This window comes from Elephantulus edwardii, unplaced genomic scaffold (assembly GCF_000299155.1).
Source record: "Elephantulus edwardii isolate Elephantulus edwardi_28Jun2011 unplaced genomic scaffold, EleEdw1.0 scaffold00113, whole genome shotgun sequence".
NCBI classification, from domain to species: domain Eukaryota; kingdom Metazoa; phylum Chordata; class Mammalia; order Macroscelidea; family Macroscelididae; genus Elephantulus; species Elephantulus edwardii.
Genome location: NW_006399863.1, coordinates 3,672,335 through 3,696,336, shown reverse-complemented (window position 1 = coordinate 3,696,336; position 24,002 = coordinate 3,672,335). Strand labels below are relative to the sequence as shown.

Genomic DNA, 24,002 nt, shown 5'->3' with positions numbered 1-24,002 from the left:
TTATTTTCTTTGGTACTTTGTTCTTTGCACTTTTTTTATTATTATTAAATTTTATTAGTTTTAATGAACATTTACAGAGATTTTGGGTTTTCATTCATTCATTGTTGCACTGTCTGTTTGCACTTTTTGAACCACTATTCGCTCGACATAGTGTTTTTATTACAGTGAACCTTTTTGGTTCCCTTCTCCTTGTGTGTGTTTTTGCTGCATCTCTCTGTCACTGCTCTTGAGTCAGTTCTGACTCACAGTAACTCTCCATCGGGTTTCTGAGCCTGTTAATCAGACAGGGAGGGGCCTGTCCCACTTCCTCCCTCAGAGTGACTGGTAGAGTCCAGTTACCAAAGATACCTGTCCTTCAGGCTGGCAGTGCAGCTCACTACACACTGTGTCACCAGTGCTCCCTTTATATTGTATGTGTGTTTGTTTCTAGCTGTTGTTGTGTGCTATTGAGCTGGAACCAGTGTGGACCCTCCAGCGGATTTTCTGAGGCAGTAATTGCCACGGGCAGAGATTGCCCATCCTTCTCCTCTGTGTCTCTAATACATGTGTGTATGTATGTACACACAGACACACACACACACACACACACACACACGTGTGTTTATATTTATTCACATACATGGACATTTTTAGTATTACCATGAGTAACACGTTTAAGATATTGTATCTGTGGTACATTTGTTGCAGTTCTTGACTGCTCATCTTAAGGATAGCAGTTTAAACCCACCAGTGACTCCACAGGAGAAAGGTGAGGCTGTCTCCTCCTGTAAAGACGTATCACCTCAGAAACCACATGGAGCAGTCTCATTCCATCCTGTATAGTCACTATGAATAAGAATAGACTTCATGGCAGTTGATGAATTTTTAACATTTTAGGGTAAGTTAGTCTCAATTTCACTAATGTTTAAGGAATGTGTATGTATACTGTTGTATATTTATTTTTATCCTTTCTATACTGATACCATTCCTTGTCTCTCATTTTTAAAGAGTCATCTTCAAGAGGCACACCTTAAATCTAGGGACATAAATATGCTAAAATTAAAAGAATAGAAAAAACAAGTAATAACCACAAGAGATCTGGAGTAGCACATCTTAGAATTACCAAGCATGCGTTCATACTAAGGGCTTATACAAGCCCTTCTACTTGTGCAGGAGGAGAGCTGGTGGCATTGTCCTTACCAAGTTGTGCTGCTAACCGAAAGGCTGTACCTCTCTGGCAGTTGGGATCCACCAGCTGCTCTGTGGGAGAAAGAAGGGCAGTCTCTTCATGTTGCTGTTTACAGCCTTGGAAATGAAATGGGAGGTTTCTGTGAAGTGGAACCAACTTGATGACAGTGAATTTGAGCTTGGTTACTTGTCCATGTATCTCCTTCCCTTTGTTAGGAATTTTACTTTTTATATATAGCTATAATTTTTACTATCTTTACTACTATCTACAGTATTCCTATTTGTGTTTTTGGTAGGGCCAGTCTAGTAGTTATGAATTCAACTTCTGTTTGTGTAGTAATACTTAATTTCATCATCATTTTTGGAGGATAGTTGCACTGGGTATTCCTGGTTGACAGGTTTTTATATTTCAAGTATATCATTCCATACAGGTTTTTATTTTTTAAGTATATTGTTCCATTGCTTTCTGGCCTTTAGTATGAGGAAAAACTAGCATTTAATCTTGTTGGAGACCCTTTGTATGTGATTATCTACTCTGCTTTCACTGCTTTAAGGAAGCATGTATTTAAGTTTTAAGAGACTAATTTTGGTAAGTCTTGGTGTAGATCTCTTCAGGTTAACACTGCTTGGAGTTCTTGGATTTGTAGAATCATGTTTGGTTGGAGAAATTTTATGTCATTTCTTCAGATGTTCTCTCTGTTGGGTCTCTTGTTGTCCGATAATTCCATTAATTGTTCTCAGCCTTTTTTTGCCTCTTGAGTTCACACCTTCTTGAGAAAATATTGCATATATAATTTAGATCTGCATCTACTCACTAAAAACACTTAGGCTTAATGTGGCTACTTTATAATCCACTTAAAGATATATAACATAATTTAAACCTTTTCCTAATGATCAATGTTTAATCTGAAGGTTTTTCACTTAATACTGTTTTAGATCTTTGACCTAATGCACAGGTTTATTCTCTGGTACTCTGAAGTCATTATTTTCCTGTGTTTATGTTACATAAATTGTTTAAGAGGTTATATGTTTTTTCAAAATGGTTGCTTGATTTTATATTTCTTCTGCAAACATATACTGAACCCCAATTTCTGGGTCAGATACCATGTTAGATATTGGTAGTCATGTGTTCATTTGCTAAATTGTTAACATGAGTATTTACATTTTGGTATATATAAGCTAATTTTAAATATGATCTCTCACTTCACATTCCTTGAATGTTGGAGATTTAGTAAAAAATTTTTTCCAACTTTTGGAATATTAATTTTTACAGAAAGGTCAAATATCTCTGTATCAATGAGTACTGCCTGAGAAATTTTTATTAACCTTATTAAGAGAACAATTAATTATAAAGTAAAATATTTTTTTATTAGGATTATGGATTAAAATTGGAAAATAAGCATCCTAAGTATCAAAGCTGAAATATAGTATCTTAGTTGGAATGTACCTTTATCACAGTTGCTTTCTGAGGATCCACACCTGGTCCTTTCTGGTATATCTTGGGGTTGATTTCAGAATCAGAGTTGGTGAAATCTGAGTGGTGATGCCTGTGGTGGTCTGCTTTTCTTGATAGTCAATTAATCTTTATATAGATCTGTAAATTTTACTCTGTCACGTGAGTTCACTGTGAATCATATTAACCTTTATTATACCTAATAGCAACTCAGTTTTAAAAGTTAAAAAATACTCTCAGATCATATTTAAAATGTGTGTGAGGATCCAAGAGGGGTTGGGTGGGAGCAGAGGGTTGAAGATGGGCGCAGGGCAGGTGGTAAAACATAGGGTTGTACAACTTAAAGGTGGAGGGGATGGGTGAGTAAAGAAAATGGAAAAGATCTGGTGTGAGTAACAGCGTAGATGAACTTTGTAAGTAAACCAGTATAAAATAAAAATTTTATTTTTTAAAAAAAGTTTTAGACTTTTTGTCTTTTCCCCCCTCCCCTTTAGATCTTCAATATTGCAAGCAGAGAGTAAAAAGGACCATGAAGAGGTAAAATTTGATCTTATACCTTGATCACTAAGAAATTTTTTTTTTATTACAAAGCATATATTAATGTGTTCTTTATAGATAATTGGGAAAATGCTAGTCAGGACAGTGTTCTCTAGTTTCTCCAAGAAGCAACTGGAGGGAAATTAGAAATTGTCTCCTGTCTGAGGGCTCAGAGTCAGAAATGACCTTGTGACTGGTGCTTTCTGGCAGGCTGTTACCATCATGAGGTGACAGTTTAATTTATTCTCGTCTCTCGCTAACCCTTGAGACGGTATTTACTCCCTAAGAGCATAGTGGCAGCAGAGGTAGCAGAACCGGAAGCAACTAACACATAAAACCTGGGGAAATAAAAAACAGAAAAACAAAAATTTGGGAGTCTCTGTTCTTCCTCACAAGCCTTTTATTTTTGGCTCCACTTTTACTTCTGATACACCAAATATGGAAGGTAAGATATTTTCAAGAACTGATGCTTCAAAACTGTCTTGAGAAAGGACCTTTCTGAAAAGATACGGTAGTGCAATATGGACCTTTCTAAAAAGATACGGTAGTACAATATTGAAAAAGTTTCTCTATTGAGTTGGTATCTGTCAGACACATCTTATTTCTTTTTTTTAAATTTTTTTAATTTTTATTTATTTATTCTTTTTATGTGTGTACCGTCAAATTGGATCTGACTGGTACAGGAGGCGATTGTTCCTCCTTCTTCAGCAGAGCATGTGGTGGATTTGAACCTCTGGGATTGCAGTGCAGTTTCCTGCCACTAGGCCACCAGAGCTTGCGACATCTTATTTCTTATGGAAGAGAGAACTGCTGATAGAATTTGCTTTTGGTGTCTGAAGAAGCACAGACAGATGTCTGCTTTCTGCAGAGTTTCCAGAATTGTGTAGTATAGGCATAGTGAGACCCGGCTTCACGGGGAGTACAAAGATTTAGAGAGAGTTTCCTGTTTTTATGATTTATAAATTTGAAGGAAGAGCAGTAAGTACAATATAGTGCTTGGAATATATCTAGCTTTTAAGTTTTTTATACTGATGCTTATTAGGATATCTGAGTCTAGGGTGTCTTATTTATGGAAAAGTATAGACTATTGAAGGTTATAAAATGTTAAAGAACATTTTAACAGAATTTCCATGTTACAGAATTTGTTTGCATAATGTAGATTTTTTTAAATTCATAAATTTCAGTGTTTTAATGTATTTTCAAATATGTATAGGTATGATAGGTATGTGTCATGTGTACCTAGGAAGCTGTGTTCCTCATAAGGAAGAACCTGGGTTATTTCTAATGAAACTTGTTACAATTGAATATTGAACATTCTTTTTTAAAACAGAAACTTTGTATGAAAGTATTAATCACATTCTTTGTTTTTCCTCTTATAGTGGATCTGTACAATAAACAACATATCAAAGCAAATATATTTAAGTGAAAATCCAGAGGTAATAATTTTACTTTATGGTCTCTAAATCTAACCAAATGGCATCATTCTGAGGCTTACCTGGCTTTTATTAATTGCCATACTTTCTCAAGCTCTGTAATTTTAAGTTTGAACTAGGATGGATAGCTATAATGTGTCTGGTCTTCCTAGAACAGTAAATTATTTCAGAACGTACCAAAATCAGTCAGCCAGCAAATATTTACTGGGTATCAACACAGTGCAATGCACTGTGTTGAATACCATGGAGAGTAAGGACCTAAAAGAAAACAACCATGACATCTGCCTTTTAGAAGCCTACTTTTACAGGGAAGCAAAATGAAACATTTCACATTTGACTTAGCAGATATGAGATGAGGTGGCCTGAGCTCCCAGATTTGACAGATTATCTTTCAGTAGCAAAGCTGTTAAGTCAGATGAATCCATGAATGTAGGTGTAGCCATAGGTGTGGGACAGACAGGCCGAGCTCAAGGGTGTGGAGAGTTCTGGAAGGGGTGAAGTGGTTCCATGCTGCAGTGGAATGGACAAGGACTTGTCCCCAGAGCAGCAACCTGTCTCAATGGCCTTGGCTGGACAAGCTTCCAGTTCTGGGTAGGGGGCTGCTCACAACAGCTGAGGCAGATCTGAGTAAATTTCTCTGCAGACCCTCAGCCTTCTAGTCTTAAGCTGCTGTTCATTTAAAGGTAGGTTAGAGGAAAGATCTGGGGACATGGTGGAGGCTGTTATCATAGTTCAGGCATATCTGAACAGGATGGTATCAAAAGGAGAAGAAAAAACAAATCAGCAAAGAGTGAAAATGAAATTGTCTGGACAAGTCGTTAACTGACTGGTGAAGGTAACATCTGGTAAAGATGGCTTCCAGGTTTTATGCTTGAGTCAAGGGAAGAACAGTTTGGAAAAGAAAAATTCTGTTTTTATCATAATGTCTTTTAGTTGCCAGCCAAGGTACATGATTTGAATTTCTAGGAGGAAGTTTTTGAACAAAACCCCAAAAATTCATGACTTCTAAAAATTTCTCTTGGTTTTTATAATAATCTTAGGAGTTCAGTTATAGAAAATCAGTGCTAACTTAGATGAATCTTTTGATTTTAGTAACTTGATCTCCAGCCATTCCAGGTTTTTCTTCCTGTTAGATTTTGAAACAACAAAATGTAAAATTAAAATGCAAATTTGAATAATTAATGTCCAGGGAATACAGTGTTTTAGAGTACTTTCCTGCCAGTTCTCAGAGTTTCTAATATTTTGTGAGTGTTTTTTTAGAAGATCTAGAATGACGAGGCGGATGTTTGGTGGCAGTGCGTTGCAGGTATTTTGAATCCACCAGCTTCTCTGTGAGAGAAAGATGGTCTGTCTCCTCCCATTGTGCTTTACAGCCCGAGACCCCTGGCCGAGGCTTGCTCTGAGGTGGCACTGACGTAAGGGCAATGAGTGAAAATGATGTGTATTATTGAATGAAGACATTTTGGTCGGCTTTGGACATTGCATTGTTAATTTTGCTACTAACTATATGATGTTATTAATTGCCGTCGAGTCTGAACTGACTTTCCACTGGGTTTTCAGAGACTGTAAATTGCATGGGAAGAGTATCTCAGTCACAAAAGGGCAAATACTGCATGGTGCCACTGTCATAAAACAGGACTGACCTCGGGGTTAGGGGGAGACTGAGAAAGATGGGTTCAATAATGTATACTGTTTAAAGGGGGGGTATGTGATTAGGTATTTTTGTCATGACAGGAGTCCAGAGCAAAGGCTGCATAGTGGAGTGGACCTGGGGTGAGGGATTGTAAAACAATGGAATAATTTTTCTTTTATTTTTCCAAGAGGGTAGTATACTAGGGGGGAGGATTGGGAAGGGAGAAAAGTGCAACAATGTGAATGGAAATAAAAAAAAATATTGCATGGGAAGAGATTTCCTATCCTTCTCCCTCAGAGCAAGTGGTAGATTTGAACTACATGCCTTTGATCTGGCAGCACAGTTCCCTACCCACTAGGCCACCAGAGCTCCCTGCTATAACACATGGAAATTTAAAAAGTTATTTTGATTATTTTTTAGATTTAACTGGTATTTTTAATTCTCCAGTGTGTTTCAAATAAAACAATGTCTAAAATTTTTTTCTTAAAGCTTGTTTTAAATTTTAGTCTGAAAATATTCATATTTACTTTATAAATTAAGCATAAGAATACTTCTGAACATAATTATGTTCTTGAAAATTAAGAAAGTCTTGCTACCATAATTATAGATATTTCATGTTTTGTGACTGTTTGCCTCTCTTTCTAAAAACTTTTTTACTCAGCATTTGTATTGAGTATATTGAGTATCCACTATCCCAAGTGCTATACTAGATGACAATATAGTTGTAAACAAACCTTATCAGAAAATCTGATAGAAGCAGAAACAATATTTTCTGTTATGTATGTTAGTAGGGGGAGAAAACTGAAATTCGTTTCCTAAACAGAAAAGCAGTCTTAAATTTTGTGATGTTAATTATGTTTGTTAATATTAAGAGAATGTTAGAACTATTGTTGCAGTTTATATTTTATGTATAAATAAGAAGCATTTTAACAATTCAGAGTTACAGTTAGGCATTTCATTTTCTAACTTTAAGATCAGATTTTTTGTTTTGTTTTAAATCAAAATAGGAAATTGCTGCTCGAGTGAATCAGTCAGCCCTAGAGGCTGTCACTCCTTCCCCCTCTTTCCAGCAGAGGCATGAAAGCCTTCGGCCAGCAGGGTAAGTGGCCAGACTGTGGGCTATTAAAAGATCTGTATGGGCTATTTAAAGGGTTAGCAAGCACTTCGCTTTTGCAGTTCTGCTTAGATTAATACTGACTGATTCCCCAAGAACACACACATTGTGTCTTTAAACTGGTGCTTTTATATGAAGGGAGCTAACACTAGTGAATGATAATTCTCCATTTCCTTGGTTTTTCCTCTGTTGACTCTCTAGATGACTTGTGGGGTTTTTTCATTTAATAATTGGGGGGAAAAGAACAAGTAGCTATGAATTGGGATTGTGTTTTTATTAAAATTTGTTAAAAGTAACTTATTATAAAACTGCATGGTGCCACTGTTACTGTAGAATGGGACTGACATCAGGGTTGGGGTAAGACTGAGAAAAAACTGGATAAATTATGTATACTGTATTGAAACAGCTAAGGGAAAGAACAGATTAAAGGCGATATATGATTGGGTTTTATGATTATCACAAGAGTCCAGAATTAAGGTTGCATAGTGAAGTGTACTGGGGGTGGGGGGATTGTATACCAATGAAGGATTTTTTCTTTTTTCTTTTCAAAGAGAGGAGCGAACTGGAGGGGAGGGGTGGGCAGGGGGAAAAGTGCAACAATGAATGAGTTGAAATCCAAAATCTCTGTAAATGTTCATTAAAATGAATAAAAATAAAAAACGCCCCAACAACTATATTTTCTTTCCTCCTAGTCTGTTAAGTGCTGTCTTTGATTTCTGAAAGAGAACTAAAGGTAACACCATCTCATTTCCTTTATGCTCAGGCAGTCTCGGCCACTGACGGCTCGAACCAGCAGTTCGGGATCACTAGGATCTGAGTCCTCCAACTTAGCTGCCCTCTCCCTGGATTCTCTTGTTGCCCCAGACACTCCGATACAGTTTGACATCATTTCTCCTGTGAGTGAGGATCAGCCTGGCCAGGCCAAAGCCTCAGGCCAGGGAGGCAGGTGGGTGATGGCACCACAGGGCGGCTGTGCTCTGCCTGTGAAGGTCTCATGCATGCCTACCTACATTTGCAAGTCATCTTCACATACCATGTGCATCTGCTCTGTTATATTTTCTTTGTTCTTAAAATGATGTTGGAGGAATTATCTTTGCCTTTTAAAAGATTTGAAGTAGTTATTTTTAAAAATTTGGTTGTATGCTAAAGGCAAACCTTCAGTACGGGGAAAAATAGGTTTCACATGCAGTTTGAAAATTGTGCCTTATTAAAAAAATTGTACCCTCTACTATTTAAAAAAGTATACTTTGATATGTTGCTGTTTCACACAGTGCAACATAACAGCAGTTCAGCACTTTGTATTTATGCAGTTCATTAGCATTAATTGTATTCTTTGAGTTTTGTACCCATTTCCACTCTTCTTTTCTGAGTTGTTCCTCCCCTCGATCAAGTCTTTAAAATTGCTTGTTATCAGTTCAGTCTTATGTCATGTACTGTTGAGGCAGAACTGACCCATAGATGACCTTCCACTGGCTTTTCAGAGGCATTTAATCACATGAGAGGAGATTGTCCATCCTTCTCCCGTAGAGCAGCTGGTGGATTTAATCCATACCTTTGGGTTGCCAGTGGAACTCCTTACCACTGTGCCACCAGAGCTCATTGTATAGATCTTAAAAAAACCGTAATGTCTGGGGGAAGGAAGAGGAGAGTTGAAAATAATAAAATGCTTAGTAATATGGATGTAGGGAAAAACAGTTTGGAATAAATGGACGAACGCTTGTGAGTATTGTAATTAATGTTGTGGAACAAAATGGGGCATGAATGATTGAAAAAATTATGCTTTGTAAATTTCTACTCAAATCACAGTTTGAAATGGTGGTTGGGGGGTGGGGGAAGAAGCATGATACTGAAGGCAAATGCTTTTCCTGGTTAAGCTAACTTACTGTTTTATTACAAAGAGTTCAGGTTTGAGATTTAAAGATTTTCTCAGGGCAGTTGTTTCAGGGATCATCCAGCCTGGATGATGTAACAGATTTTTGTTTGTTTGTCACATGTATTGAATGTATTTGATGGGGGTAATTGGATACATTCTAGATTCTTCCAGAAGTCCACAAGTGCCCATTAAAGAAAGGAGGAAGACAAGGGGAGGAAAGCAGGTGTGCTCTGCTGGCTGACTGTCACTGTAGCTCTTTGCTCCTTGCAGTTTCCATCACTTTTAGGCGTGAGCCCTATCCTGTCCACCATTGCTGAGATGACTGTTCCCACAGCCTTTGTGCCTCCCATCAGGGCACTCCTCTCCTACTAGGACACTCCCCTCCCGTCAAGGTGCTCCCTTCCTGTTAGGGTGGGCTCTTCTCCCATCAGGGTGGGCTCCCCTCCCGGGCTGTACCTGTTGCCTCCCGGGTACACTGTATCTCAGGTCATTAACAAAGTGCTCACAGTTCCTTCAATCAGACAGTCTTGTTGATCATCATCTTTGTATGCTGGGTGATCTTGTCTACAGGCAGAGGCACATGTATCCAGTCTTGCTTATTTTATTTGCCAGGAGCAGCCGTCAAACACATCCCCCACAGGACTATATTTGACAATGGCTTGGGATCCTGCCAACCTCAAATTCCTCACTCATGATCTCCTCTATGTAGCTGGCCTAGTCTCATAGCCAATTTGAAAAATGTCATCCAGGGGTCCAGGTCCAGGCTTTGGTTTGCCCTCTAAAATTTCCTTTAAAATCTGGCAAGACTCTCAGGCCTCACACTGAATTCGACAATGCCATTTTCAGTCTGGGTGTCCTATCCAAGCTCACCTCAGTCTTCTCTGATCTCATGCTGGGTGATTTGGGCATCCTGGGGACCTGGGTGGCCTGCGTGACTTGGGTGGATAGTTTTAAAATGCCTTTAATTCTGAATTGCTTCTCACTTCTGTTTCTTGGGTATTTACTCTTAAAATTTCAGAAGAAATTTGATAGTTTAATCTTTTAAATTTTAACAGTTGAAAATTTCTTGAGGGTCATACTTATGCTACTTATAGATTTATTAGAAAATTTCTCATAATGGGGTAAGAAATCTCTAGTAAGGTACTAAAAAACAGTACTGCTGCTGGGAATTATTAATGAATCATCTTGTTTATATCATCACAAATAGCCTTATCAAAGTGGTGAAAGTTTTTATTTTCTAAGTCAGGCAATAACCAAGGAAATCAGTTTTATACGGTCTTAATGCCAGTGTGGTGCACTCGTGGCCTAGTGGTAAGGAGCGGCATTACCAAACCTGAGACACAGTTTGAATGTACCAGCTGCTCTGCAAGAGAAAGATGGGCAGTCTCCTCCATGTCATTTATAGTTCTGAAAACTCACTGGAGGGTTCTATGAATTTTGATGACAGATTCAACATCAGTAAATACCAGTGCTTCTTTCAGGACCACTTTATTCTTGGCTTCTGAAATCTGTCTTTGTTCTTTCACAGTGGATGTGCCAGGTATAGTAATAGCTTCATTTCCAATTGATCTCCCCCACCATTGTGTTACCTTGAGAAAAACGGATTCTAAACTAGAAAATGTTCAAATTATTGTAGTTAACTTATTTGTGTACTCAGAGAACCTAGAAAGAGGAATTTTTTTTTTTTGCAAGCAGTTAATATTGAAATAAATAAACATTTCCACTGTGCATGCTTTCTTCACAAACATTTGCAGCGGGATTCATAACATTGATTTGCTTGTGAATATGTGTTTGTGCGTGTGCAGTTAAATTTCTGTCCAGATGTGTGTTCTAAAATGCAACAGTTTTGGGCTGAGCCTCTTAACTCAGTTTTTGTTATAAAGGCAGTATTCATAATGGAATGGGACATTTTAGAGTTTTTCTTTTTTTTTTTTTAATTTAGTTTGTTTATTTTTCATTTCGAGTTTTTCTTTTTTTTACAGAGATTTATATTTAGAAGATTATGTGACTCTTAGTTTTTAAGCCTGGTTTTAATAACTGAGAATTCTTCCACATTAGTGACCGTTGGTTCATATTTTCTTCTAAACTTCTCAGGCGTACAAATCCATTTGGAGAATCTGGAGGAGGTACAAAATCGGAAACTGAAGGTAAAAATAGACATGATGCTCTTAAAGTTCAGAAATGCATCTCAGGTGTTAACTGTGTGGAGTCTGTTGTTTATATTTATTCTATTACAGTGCTCAATTTTAACACTCTCTTCAAAACTTTATGCTCATAAAGCATTTGAAGCACCAAGCTTTGTTTGAATTAAGAGATTATTTCCACCAAATTGTATAATTCACATTTTTAACCTAATAGGGAAATTTCCCAATTTGTATTTTTAAGCTTTTCTTCATAGCTGCTATTTCACTCCTGGTACTGGAACATAAATTTTCTGATAGCCTAGAGGTAAGGAATTGTGCTGCCAACTGTAAGGCAGGTGGTTTTAATCCACTGGCTGCTCTATGGGAGAAAGATAGTCACTCTGCTTCTGTGCAGTAAGGTCTGTGAAAACCTGCTGGAGGGTCAGCTGGAAGTCACTTCCTACTCAATGACACAGAACAATAACATTAATTTTTTTTAATTGCAAATTTATAGAGAAGTTAGAATAAATACATGGGGTTATTTTTACCCAAGACTGCCAGGTTTTGAAAAATAACTTTATCCTGTTTGAGACTTTAACTTTTCTGTAAATTAAACACTGTAATTACAAGTTCTTTCTAAATTTTCACTGGCAAATTGAAAGCTATGTGTTTTCTTCTTTAGGAAAAGTAACATAGAATGTAAATCTCTGTAATGCACCTTGTTCTGTTACAGACTCTATCCTTCATCAGTTATTTATCGTTCGGTTCCTGGGTTCTATGGAGGTGAAAACAGATGACAATCCAGACGTCGTCTATGAAACGATGCGCCAGATCTTGGCTGCGCGGGCCATCCATAACATTTTTCGTATGACAGAATCACACTTGTTGGTCACTTGTGACTGTTTAAAGTAAGTAGTAACCCCTCCCTAAGGAAAAAAAATGTAGGGGGGAAAAGTTTATATTACCTCAGTCTAATGAAATTTTTCCCCAAATTTTTAATGATTATTATAGGTTAATTGATCCCCAGACACAAGTTACAAGGCTCACGGTGAGTTCTGTGTGGTTATAAGTTTATTTCAAGCTCCTTTTTGCATATATATGTCTTACAGCTTTTTACTTATCCTGACCCTAATAGATTATCCATTGTGATTGATCTTTAGGTCATGTTCTAGTTAATGTCTCTGGCTATCTGTCTATACGTTATTGCCTAATATGTGAGCTCTGGTGCCTAGTGCTGAAATCCTGAAGGCACAGAGTTCAAATCTACTAGCTGCTTGTCAGGAGAAGGATGGGCTGTCTTCTCCCGTGCGATTAACTGCCTCTGAAGACCCTCTGGAGTATCAGCTATGGCTTAATTCCGACTCAGTGGTACTCAGCAACATATCATATAATCTGGCATGACAACAAAGTATTTATCCCTTATTTAGGGAGTACAGTTTTTTTCTGGGTGGTACAAAACTAGGAATGTTGGTGGGCCACACTCATCTAATAGCACTGAGGAAGAAAGGCCTGTCAACTTCTGATTACTGTAAAAAAAATCCTGCTGAGCAGTTCTGCTCTGTGGCACCTGCTACAGCTGTGAGCTAGAGTGACCTCAGCAACAGTGAATTTGGTTGAGGGAGTATGTTATTTACCAAAGAAACCGGTGAGGTTAATTTTAGTCTAGAATTACCTATTCTGAGATAGATGTGTATTGTTTTAGGTACCGTCGAGTCGAGTATGACTCATAGCAACTTTATGAATAAACGATCTGAACCCAGTCCTGTCCTGCGCCATCCTGACACATTGCAGCAGTCACCGTGTCAGTCCTCCCTGGTTGAGGATCTTCCTCTCCTTCTCTGACCCTCCACCTTTCCCAACATCATGTCCCTCTCCAAGGAGTAGCCCCTCCTAGCAATACGTCCAAAGTATGTGAGGCAAAGTCTCATCGTTCTTACCTCCAGAGAGCACTCCGGCTGCTCCCTCTCCAAGACATATCTGTTTGTTCTCTTGGCCGTCCATGGGATGTTCAGTGCTCTTCTCTGACACCACAGCTCAAAGGGGTCAATTCTTTTTCTGTCATGTGTATTCATCGTCCAGGTATCGGATGCATAGCTAGTAATTGGAAACACCATGGCCTGAATCAGACACACCTTAGTCCTCAAACTGACATCACTAGTCCTCAATAATTTGGAAAGGTCCCTAACTGCAGATTTTCTTAGTGCAGTGCATTTCCTTATTAGATGTGTGTTACTATTTAATAATTTATTTAGACCATTTTTGTTAGATTTTTATTTTATAAAAAATATGTTGTTGACTTCAAAACTCCAAGCTCACTGCCATCAAGTTGATTCCCTTCATGAGGTTTCCGAGGCTTTAAATCATAATGGGGCGAGACTGCCTCTCATTTGTCTGCAGAATCCCTCATGGATTGGAACTGCTTAACTTTGGAGGTTTTAGATTTTTTTTTTGCACTGGCATTGACCATTTTATTTCTTTTTTTATTCTTTTATTGTTGCGCATTTTCCTCCCTCCCATGAGCAGCCTAGCTTTAGGTTAGCAGCCTGATGTGTCCCTCACTGGGACACCATGCTTGTGTGAATAACTAAGAAAACCACTGGATTCAAGAAACTTCTTGTTCTGCTTGCTTGCTAATCTAAACCCAGTGTGACATTGTTTTTAGGTAACTACCATATTTAAAAAATGTGCTTTAATGTTATATGTATGATATTCCTGGAATTAGTTTATGAGTTACTATAAAAAAGTGCTGATGTAATGATTTGAAAAAAGTTTCTCATGCTCCTTCTGCTGTTTCTGTGGCAGTTTCCTTTGCCCAGTGTGGTTTTGTATGCTACACACCAGGAAAATAAGCGACTTTTTGGATTTGTGCTTCGGACGTCGGGAGGGAGAAGTGAGAGTAACCTGGCATCAGTCTGCTATATATTTGAATCAAACAATGAGGGAGAAAAGGTACAGAGATATTAAAAATAGATTTCTGTTCTAAAATATAGATCATAGTTTCTGTTCTTTCTAAGATTGCTGGGGAAAAAATCCTGATTTAGTTGCTTCACTTATGTGGGTTGCTTTGCAGAGGGCTAAGCTGACAGGCTAGGCCTGTGGACTCCTGAGTCTTCTGTCTTCAGGCCACTGCTGCCTGGAGCAGTCAGACATTGTCAGAGCCTTCAGCTTGGACACAGCTACTTGCATTATTTACAGTAATGAATTTGAGATAACAAGAAGTAAGGGAATGATGGAGACAAGAGCCAATAATGGGACCTAACACAAAGGCTTTGATGATGAATCAGCATTTTTTAAGGCAGGGTATTCTGCTAAATTATAAAACTACTCAGTAGCCATTTATTGCTTCACTGTGAGACTTGCCTGAATTTTTCCTAATTCCCCCCCCCCCCCCATTTAGATATGTGATTCTGTTGGACTGGCAAAACAAATAGCCTTGCATGCTGAACTGGTAAGTATCTGAGATAATGATCCAAGAATGTTAGCTAAAGTAGTACTGTAAAGTCTGAAGCCTCTCCTGTTAGATTGTAAATAATGTGATTATCTTAAATAAAGTGAATGCTATTAGAGATATTAGAGAGGGCATTGACAATATAGGTAAGTGGATATGATTAGAATGTAGACTTTTGATATACTTTCTCATGTATAAATTTAAAAATATTTGGAAAAAAGTCAGAGAGATAATATTGCTTGAAACATCTTAAAATATAAAGTGTTTCATATTTAAATCTTTGGTTTTGTTTGTTTTACAGAATCGTAGGGCATCAGAAAAGCAAAAAGAAATTGAGAGAGTAAAAGAGAAGCAACAGAAAGAACTCAGTAAACAAAAGCAAATCGAAAAGGTATGCAGCCCCGTGCACTGGCCTTCTCCTGAGGTGGTGTTGGTAGTGTTCCCTTAACTACTATTGTGGCTTCCTGATTGGAATTTCAAAATGAAGTTCTGTTTCTCATTCTCGGCCACTTTGCAGCCCAATGATTCATAGCATAGCAGAAAAGGAGGATACCAGCTTTGTGATACTGTTCAGTGTGTAATTAGATAGGTACATAGTGTGACTAGCCGTGTAACAACCTATCAAAATATAGTAATTCACCCCCGAGTGAATTGTCTCTTTGAAGCAGGTCTTCTGAGAGACCACACAGATTTCACTGCCATTGTTGAAAGCTGTATTAGTGTCTACATCTTGGGACAGAGAGAGAGATAGATACGTGGTTTGTTTTTTATTTATGGTTTATTTTTTTATTTTACACTGGTTTACTTACAAAGTTCATAAAGTTCGTGTACATTGTTTTTCACACCAGATCGTCCCCTCTTCCTTTACCCAACCCTTCTCCATCTATCAAATTGTGTGACCCTATGATTAATCCCCGCTTTTCCACTCCTTGGATCCTCTTACTCATTCTACATTAATGGTCTTATATGGTATTTGTTCTTATGGGACTGAGTTAATTCACCTAGCTTAATGCTCCCAGCCCCTCCTATGTTAGCTAGTAACTTACAAAATAGTTCTCCTGTGTGCTCCATAGTACTCCCTTTTGTCAGTGTACCATAATTTCTCAGTCCATTCCATTGTGGTTGGGCATTGGGCTACTTTCCTCTTCTTGATATAGTTGGTTTGTTTTTAAATGTGGCCAGGAACATAAAACCATTGCCCATCAACAGGATAGTTTTTGTTGGAGGAAAAACTTTGTTATATTTTTGTTTTTCAGAGCAAAATATGTATAACAAAACATTGCCACTTTAACCATATATAAGTGTGTAATTTATGGACATTAGCTATTTTCACCATGTTGTGAAACCACCACCACTATCTAACAGGATAACTTTAAGCTAGAAAAATTCCAGAACAAAATTTGGAAAATGCATTGTGTAAGTGCTCCATCAGATTATAGGAGTCTGTTATGAGTAGAGGCATTGGCAGTGGGAAAGCGGGAACAGCTATGATACTTAAAGAGCAAAAATTAGAAGTGGTTGAATATGTGGACAGAGGAGAGAGAAAGAAAGCAAAGATGGTAGAGTCGGGCTTCTGTGGTCCTCTAGGTGAGGAGGGACAGCCTTAATACCATAAGGAGGCTTTGGGGATGATCACTGACTGGCAATACAGAGCAGAAATGGATGATGGCCTGAACTTGGTTGTTGGCCATAAAAATGGAAAAGAGGAAAACACCAGGAAGTTTAGTTTGAATGTTGGGCTGTTACAGGGTTTCTAGAACAAAATTCACTCTAGTGTTCCCTCGATTGTGTATAGCCTTTTTTCAACAAGTTGCTAGAATTATTGTAAAAGTTTGCAATGACCTCAAACATGTATTTTAAACATAGATAGTTTTCCACTTGACTACAAACAATAAATTTTTTTCTCTTTTCCACTAGGACTTAGAAGAACAAAGTCGGTTGATAGCTGCATCCAGTAGACCAAACCAAGCGAGTACTGAGGGGCAGTTTGTTGTCCTCAGCAGTAGCCAGTCAGAGGAAAGCGATTTGGGAGAAGATGGAAAGAAGAGAGAGTCAGAAGCATAAATGTCTTCTTGTTTTTGGTTGATCCCCCGATCCCCACCCCCTGGAATTTATTGACAATTTCTGTGGTGAAATGGCACAAGGTAACAACTATGTTGAAGTATCAAGGAAGAGACTGAGCTTTAGCTTTGCTTGTTTGTTTTAGCTTCCTCTTTTAAAATAAGAATGAACTTGTGATTTAGGTTTGTATTGATTTTTTTCTCTCCTTACAAATTACATACTATGCAGTAACATCCAATTCCACATGTCAGAAACCTATTCATCTCTCTCAAGTAGACTGGTGAAGAATTGTATTTGCTCAAGGTTGTTTTCCTGCCAGTTGTGAACTTTCATCTTGTTTTGTAATTGCTTCTGACCATAAGAAATCAATTCAGCTTCAGAGATTCGTGGTTGTATTCCCTGTTTCATTAGTAACACTTCGCTCACAGTGAGGAAGTTTGGACTGAATAGTTCGAATGCTTTCTGTTATATAGAGAATTCTACCAGTTTGCAAATATTTTAACAACAGTAAATGTGCAATAGAAATTTTATAAAATAATTAGAACAGAGATCTGAGACTTAAGGTTTCAAATTGGGGCACATGGTACCGTTGATGGTAGGGCACCTTCTCAACTGTTCAGATGTCTCTAATGTGTTAGAACTTGATGCCAGTGGGAAGGAGGCTTCAGTGTCTTCAGTTTAAGGTGGGTACAGTCCTGGACACTTTCTGACCCTGCTTAGTTCTCAGGTTGGAAGTTGAATTATTGCTGCAGAGCAGTAATGGTTAAAATAAGATTTTGGAATTTATTAAAAGGGAATTTTTTGTTAATATTCAAATATGTCATAGATTAGGATTTAAACATAAAGACATTGTTACAGGATGATACCTTGTATTTTCTGCATTGCATGAAATAATTTTTATTGAAATTCAAGCAGCATTTCAAAAAACATTCTGTAACAATAATGTTTTCTGCTTAAAGTAAAAATTTAGTTTAGAAAATGTAATCTTTTAAATTCTAGACTAGAATTCCTGGTATTTTCATAATTCCATATTTTGATAAAATGCTGAATCACCACTTTATACTCATGAAGACAAATAGTTAATGTGTAAGAATGGAATAATTTGCACTAATTATTTTAACTACTACTACTCTTTATTGAGTAAAGGATTTAATTCTGTGAAAGGTAGAAGACCAGACCAGGGATGCTTGGCATAGTTTAGAAGAGTAAGCCGAGGAAGGATTGCCTGCAGCCTTGGGCCAAGGCTACTGTGGTGTTTCCCTGTTGCCTGCCTCTCTTCTGTGCTGAAAATTACTTTTCCTTCTATCAGATTAATTTTTTTCCTTTTAAAATGTCATGTAAACAGCTCAATAAGTAAATTTTTATTATCATTCAGATCTTGTTATTTTTCTTAGCATTTTGAACTATTTTTTTTTTTTTTTATGTTTGTGGTAATGATTCTTGAGTTGACTTTTTCAAATGTCCAAGAAGGAAATTTTAAAGCCTAATGCTCACAGGTGAGAAGAGCCTTTCTGTGATTCTCTAGTTATAATTTACTCAACTTTGTCACATCCAATACTATATTTTCTCTTCATTTCTTGTTCCAGACAGAGTAGTGAAGATTGTGTTAACATGCCAGGCTTCCTTTAAGGCTCCTCTCTGTCCGAAGATAAACTCGTTTCTATCAGATTCTCCTGGTGGTGGTCACCTTTGCTCCTTTGCATTTGTCGAGTTGTTAGAAACTGTGCATATTCCATTTCCAATTTTTAGAACTGTTCGTGCTGCTTCTCAGCATGACATACAGCCTTGTTATATGCAGTCTGTTATTCTTCCAACTGTCCACATTCTGCTTCTTCTCCTGGTGATAAGATTTCCTCTTCTATCAGATTTTTAACACTGCTAATAGAAACTGTGTTCATGTGTTAAACATGCAAATGATATATAGACAACTTAAATATATTGAGTAAATATTTTTCATAAACTTAACAATTTGTAAGACTATAAGACTAATTTCATATGTTCTTGGATAAACAGCTTTTTCTTCTTAGTTCTGAGTCAGCAATGGTTTCTGTTTTAGTTCTTATAGGATAGCTTGGCTGTTTGACACTGTGTGTGTATGTGTACCATTTTCTGCAGTGATGGGATTGAAGATAGTATATACAGGATCATTATTTTTTTTTATTGATGTGCCAAATGAGAGTACTGATGACTTAATACTCTTTGAAGCCTTATATTACCAAAACATAGATTTAAAACTGGAAATTTCTAGAACACTTTTTTAAAAAAAAGTTTATTTTGTGCTTACTAAAGGGAACGCTTTCATCGCAGTTAATACATCATTCCTTTTGTTGAGACTTCTGGTCAGCACTTGAGTAGTCACTCCCGGTTCCGCGCTTGAGACCATTTCTGAAAATTAGTAAACTTTCTCTCTCATTAAGCTTAGTCACACTGTAAATCGTTGCCTCCTTTAGTTGAGAGGAAGCCTGCTGCCCTTGAGAAATGTCCACATTAGGCTGATACTTTGCACAGTGACCAGGGGTGCAGTCCTTTGCTGGCCTTCAGGGGTGAAGTGGAGGCTAGTTTTTAGGGTGCTGGTACACTGAGGGACAGGCGTACGGTTCCATTGAGGTCATAGTTTTCTTAGGAATTTTTACCATTTGGACACACCCATGTCCACAGGTCAGATCAGCACACATTCTAATGCCAGATCAGTTATGTATGTTTGGATGTAACAATTTTAGATTCTTTGAATTCTGTACTATGAATGCAGATATTAAAGCATTAATTTTGATATGCTCTCCTTTTTTGTTTAAAGAAGACTTCCTTAATAGAGTTCTACCAAGTGTTCTTCATCTGTTAGGCCCTTCTGAAATCCTCTCCATCTCTGAAAAGTTTTGTAATGATGGAACTCAATTTTCAGAGATATTTCTCAGATTTAAGGAGCCGTAGTGGCACTGTGGTAAAAGCATTCAACTACTACACAGAAGGCTAGCAGTAAACCCAGCCAGTCCAGAGAGAGATGAGACAGTCCACTCCCTTCAGACTGAGAGTCTCTCAGTGCCTGCCAGTCAGTCCTGTGTGGGCCTGTGTGACGGTCAGTCCTGTGCTGTCCTCTCTGATGGTCAATCTTGTGCTGACCTGTTGGGTCACTCTGAGTAGGAACTGCCTCTTCCACGGTGGGTAGTGATGGTGGTACTCAGATTAAAACTTACACTTAAATGATTTTTTTAATATAATTAATCATTTTTAGATGTTAACAAAACTATTCTTTAAAAGGAAAGAAAATATGTACCTGCTAACTCTACTATGTACCTGCTACCTATATGAACATACTGTAATTACGGTAATGAATTAAGTAGGAAATTAGTTATTCTGTCTCTCTTTTTAAGCTATTAGCAAGTCATTTTAAGTGAGCAGAGCTGCCAAAGCCGATCTAGTTTTTGCCATGTCTGTGACAAGTACACATTATGTTTAATGTCAAAAGAGTGCTCAGGCTCCAGAATCTAACTGTGGTAAGTTTCTGTGACTTCCATGCCTGGGAAAAGAACAGTGAGATGTGGTAACATCCTGTACAACCATCCACTTTTCTATGGCAAGGCATTTGAAGTTATATCCACAAACCACAAATATTTAAAATGTGATTAATATAAATGCTGACGGACACTTATGTGTATTTCAAAAATCTGCCACCTGAATTAATACAATGAAAATAGGAATTAGTTTTGAGAGTAACTTCCTAACATTCAAACTGTACTTCAAAAATTCAGACAAACCTATTGTTGCACACTTTTAATTTTATTTTTAGCAAATTTGACTTCCTGTTTCCTGAGGTTTTATTACTAATTATAATAATACATAAAGATTCATGAAGTTTAATTATTAATTATAATAATACATAAAAGTTTTAAACTGGAAATATACTTTTTAACCAATCTCTTGTGATTGTACTTGTGTAATTAACTTCTATCAGTATGAGAGCTGGGGATTAAGTTATGACTAATGTGCAAATCTGCTTTGTATACTTGGTGATTCTGTAATGTAAATTAATTGGTTCATTCTTCTACTATCATTGATACTATTAATCATGCAGCATAGAATTAAAAATCATGCAACATTGCCCTTTAGGATTGGATTGGAAGAATTCCTCTCTTTCTGTGATGGTGGTGACTGGGGAGGAGGCCTTATTTCCTCATTTTGTTAAAATAGGTATTTGCTGACAAGGCTTCCAGAAATATACTGGTAGAAAGAATTTTTTTAATGTATAATAAAATCCATGGTTTTTGTATTTTGTTGTTTGTTGTTGTTATGTGCCATCGAGTCGTTTGTGACTCATAGCGACCCTGTGTACAAGAGCCCTAAACGCCGTTCTATCCTGTGCCAACCTCAGTGTCTCAAACACATTCATTCCCACCACTACACTCACAGAATCGATCCAGCTCATCAAGGGTCTTCCTCTCCTGCGCTGTCCCACCAGTCTCCCAAACATGATGTCCCTCTCCAAGGACCTCCAAGGACCTCCTTGCAACATGCCCACAGTATATCAGACGAAGCTTCAGAATCCTTGGCTCCAGGGAACATTCTGGCTTCACCCTCTCCAGGCCAAAGCTGTTTGTTCTCCTAGCAGTCCATGGTATATTCAACACTCTTCTCCAGCACCACAACTCAAAGGCATTAAATTCTCTTTCTATCATCCCTAGTCACTGTCCAACTCTCTGATGCATAGCACGTAATTGCAAAGACTGTAGCCTGGATCAGGTGCACCTTAGTCTCCAGCCTGACGTCGTTGCACTTCAGTACTCTTGAGAGGTCCCTCACAGCTGACTTTCCCAATGCAATTCGTCTCCTGATTTCCTGGCTGCTGTTACCAAGAGTGTTGACTATGGAGCCAAGTAAACGAAAACTGTTAACTATCTCAATCTCTTTACCATCCATACTGATGCTGCCAATTGGCCCAGTGGTGAGAATCTTTGTTTTCTTGATATTGAGCTTCAATCCATATTGAAGACTGTAGTCCTTGACCTTCTGCAGCATGTGCTTCAGGTCCTTCCTCAGTTTCAGCGAGCAGGGTTGTGTCATCTGCATAATGCAAGTTGTTGACGATTTTCCCACCAATTCTGATGCCACATTCCTCCTTGTACAGCCCAGCGTCTTGGATGATCTGTTCTACATATAGATTGAAAATGTATGGAGACAAAATACATCCCTCACGGATCCGTTTCTTGATTTTGAACCATCCAGTGTCTCCCTGCTCTGTTCTGATGACTGCCTCTTTGTCCAAGTATAGGTTTTGCATTAGCACAATCAGATGTTCTGGTATTCCCATTCTTCTCAGAGTCAGCCATAGCTTGTTGTGATCCACACAGTCAAAAGCCTTTGCATAGTCAATGAATCACAGATAGACATAAAATCCATGGTTTTTGTATGAGATATTTAATATATAGCCTGAATTTTCTTTCCCCAAGTAATTTCAAATGATGTAAAAGAATTGGACTTTTTTGGTTTGGACACTATAATTACACATCTACCCCATTGCCATTCCTTAACAGCTAAAAGCAAAGCAAAACAAAAATCTCTGCCATTTGTTGGGAAACTTCTTTAGAAGAAAGCTGATTTCATCATTATCAACTTTTTTTTCTCTTATAGGCTAGAAAGAGAACTACCAGTAATTACTCTGGACATGGTAGAGACAATATGTGTTTGCTGCTGTTCACTCCTAATTAAAGGAATCCCCATAACTTACTCCACCTACATGCTGTGGTATTTAACACATTGCCTCAAATGACAGTAATACCTGGTGGGAGGGTGGGGAGGATGTGTTTCTAAGCATGGTTGTCAATTTAAAAGTATGGCAACATGTTAATGATATTTGTCAGCCTTTTTCTTGTGTTAGGAGTTTATATTCTAATTTGGTCTGAAGTTTATATACTTTTAAGAAGGTCTAGGAAGTAAATAAAATGAACATTATGTAGGTAACTCTAATATTCCAAAACCAAATCCACTGACATCAGGTTGACTGTGACTCATCCGGATGGCCCTGTGACAGCGTAACTGCCCCACAGGCCTTCCTGGTTCTGGTAAGCTGGACTGAAGCAGACTGCCGCTTTCTCCTGCAGAGCAGCTTGTGGGTATGAACGTCATACCTTCCAGTTAGCAGCCTAGTGCTTTAACCTCTACTCTACCTCATATAAAAAAAACCCTCATTGTCATGGAGTTGGAACCAACTCCCAGCTGACCCACCAGCAGGTTTTCCTGGGCTATAAATCATGTGAGATTTTTCTCCCCAGGAGCCACTCATTGATTTGAACTGGCAGAGAAGTGCAGCTTTGGGTTAGCTGTGCAACTCCCTAGCCACAAGGCCACCAGAGCTCCTCCTCTCCCAGGGCTCCTCAGTTGTGATGTAGGCTCAGGTGTGTCGTAAAGACATGGTACACTGACATGCATATAGAATTTACTACTCACTGGACATCACAATTTGATTTTTTTTAAAAGAAAAACTTTATGACAGCTAGTTTTAAGAACTAAAACTGCTAAAAACAATTTAACTCTGGCATAGGCTATATGGTCATAAATCCCTATATCAAAAGAAAGTCAGTTAAGGTCACATATCCTGCTTTGAAACTATCCAGAGACTAGCCACGGAAGCACAAGGTTATAGCTGACTAGCCTGATGGCGGAAACAATCTCCCATCTCCTTGTTCCTGCTAATGTGCTACCTGAATGCTGTTTCAGTATGGCTTCTCTGTTTTTTACTTTTTCTCTGTAAAAACCTATCATTAGATGTAGTTTAGGGTATGTAGAAGTAAAAATTTAAACTAGTCTTAAAATTGCTTCTATCAGTGGGCCTCGCCTATAGGTCCAATACTGTGCCAGGTTGAGTATGTTGAAGCATTCAGATCTCATTCATTCCATCTGAAAATACTTGGAATTTTCATTTCTGTATGTATCCTTCTTTACTGGTAAATGTAACTCATAGCCAGGTACTGGGAAAATAGGAGATTTGTGTTTGATTAAAAATGAAATTTCTTAGGGGAGCTCTGGTGGCCTGGTAACAAGAAGCGGCACTGCAGTCCCAGAGGTACGCAGTTCGAATCCACCAGATGCTCTGCTGGAGAAGGAGGGGCAATCTCCTCCTGTACCAGTCAGATCTGATTTGATGGTACACACAAAAAATAATAATAAAA

General features: G+C 38.0%; 1 protein-coding gene across 1 annotated transcript in view; it reads left to right on the top strand.

Annotated features, from left to right (window-relative positions):
• Window positions 1-16,845, top strand: part of APPL1 (adaptor protein, phosphotyrosine interaction, PH domain and leucine zipper containing 1) — a 40,738-nt gene extending 23,893 nt beyond the window's left edge. The window contains exons 12-22 of the mRNA XM_006892212.1: window positions 3,115-3,157; window positions 4,537-4,593; window positions 7,231-7,322; window positions 8,101-8,283; window positions 11,305-11,357; window positions 12,067-12,241; window positions 12,345-12,381; window positions 14,136-14,282; window positions 14,731-14,781; window positions 15,083-15,172; window positions 16,699-16,845. Coding sequence (XP_006892274.1) covers window positions 3,115-3,157; window positions 4,537-4,593; window positions 7,231-7,322; window positions 8,101-8,283; window positions 11,305-11,357; window positions 12,067-12,241; window positions 12,345-12,381; window positions 14,136-14,282; window positions 14,731-14,781; window positions 15,083-15,172; window positions 16,699-16,845 — 1,075 coding nt within the window. The remainder of the gene's footprint in view (window positions 1-3,114; window positions 3,158-4,536; window positions 4,594-7,230; window positions 7,323-8,100; window positions 8,284-11,304; window positions 11,358-12,066; window positions 12,242-12,344; window positions 12,382-14,135; window positions 14,283-14,730; window positions 14,782-15,082; window positions 15,173-16,698) is intronic.
• The last annotated feature ends 7,157 nt before the right edge of the window (window positions 16,846-24,002 follow it).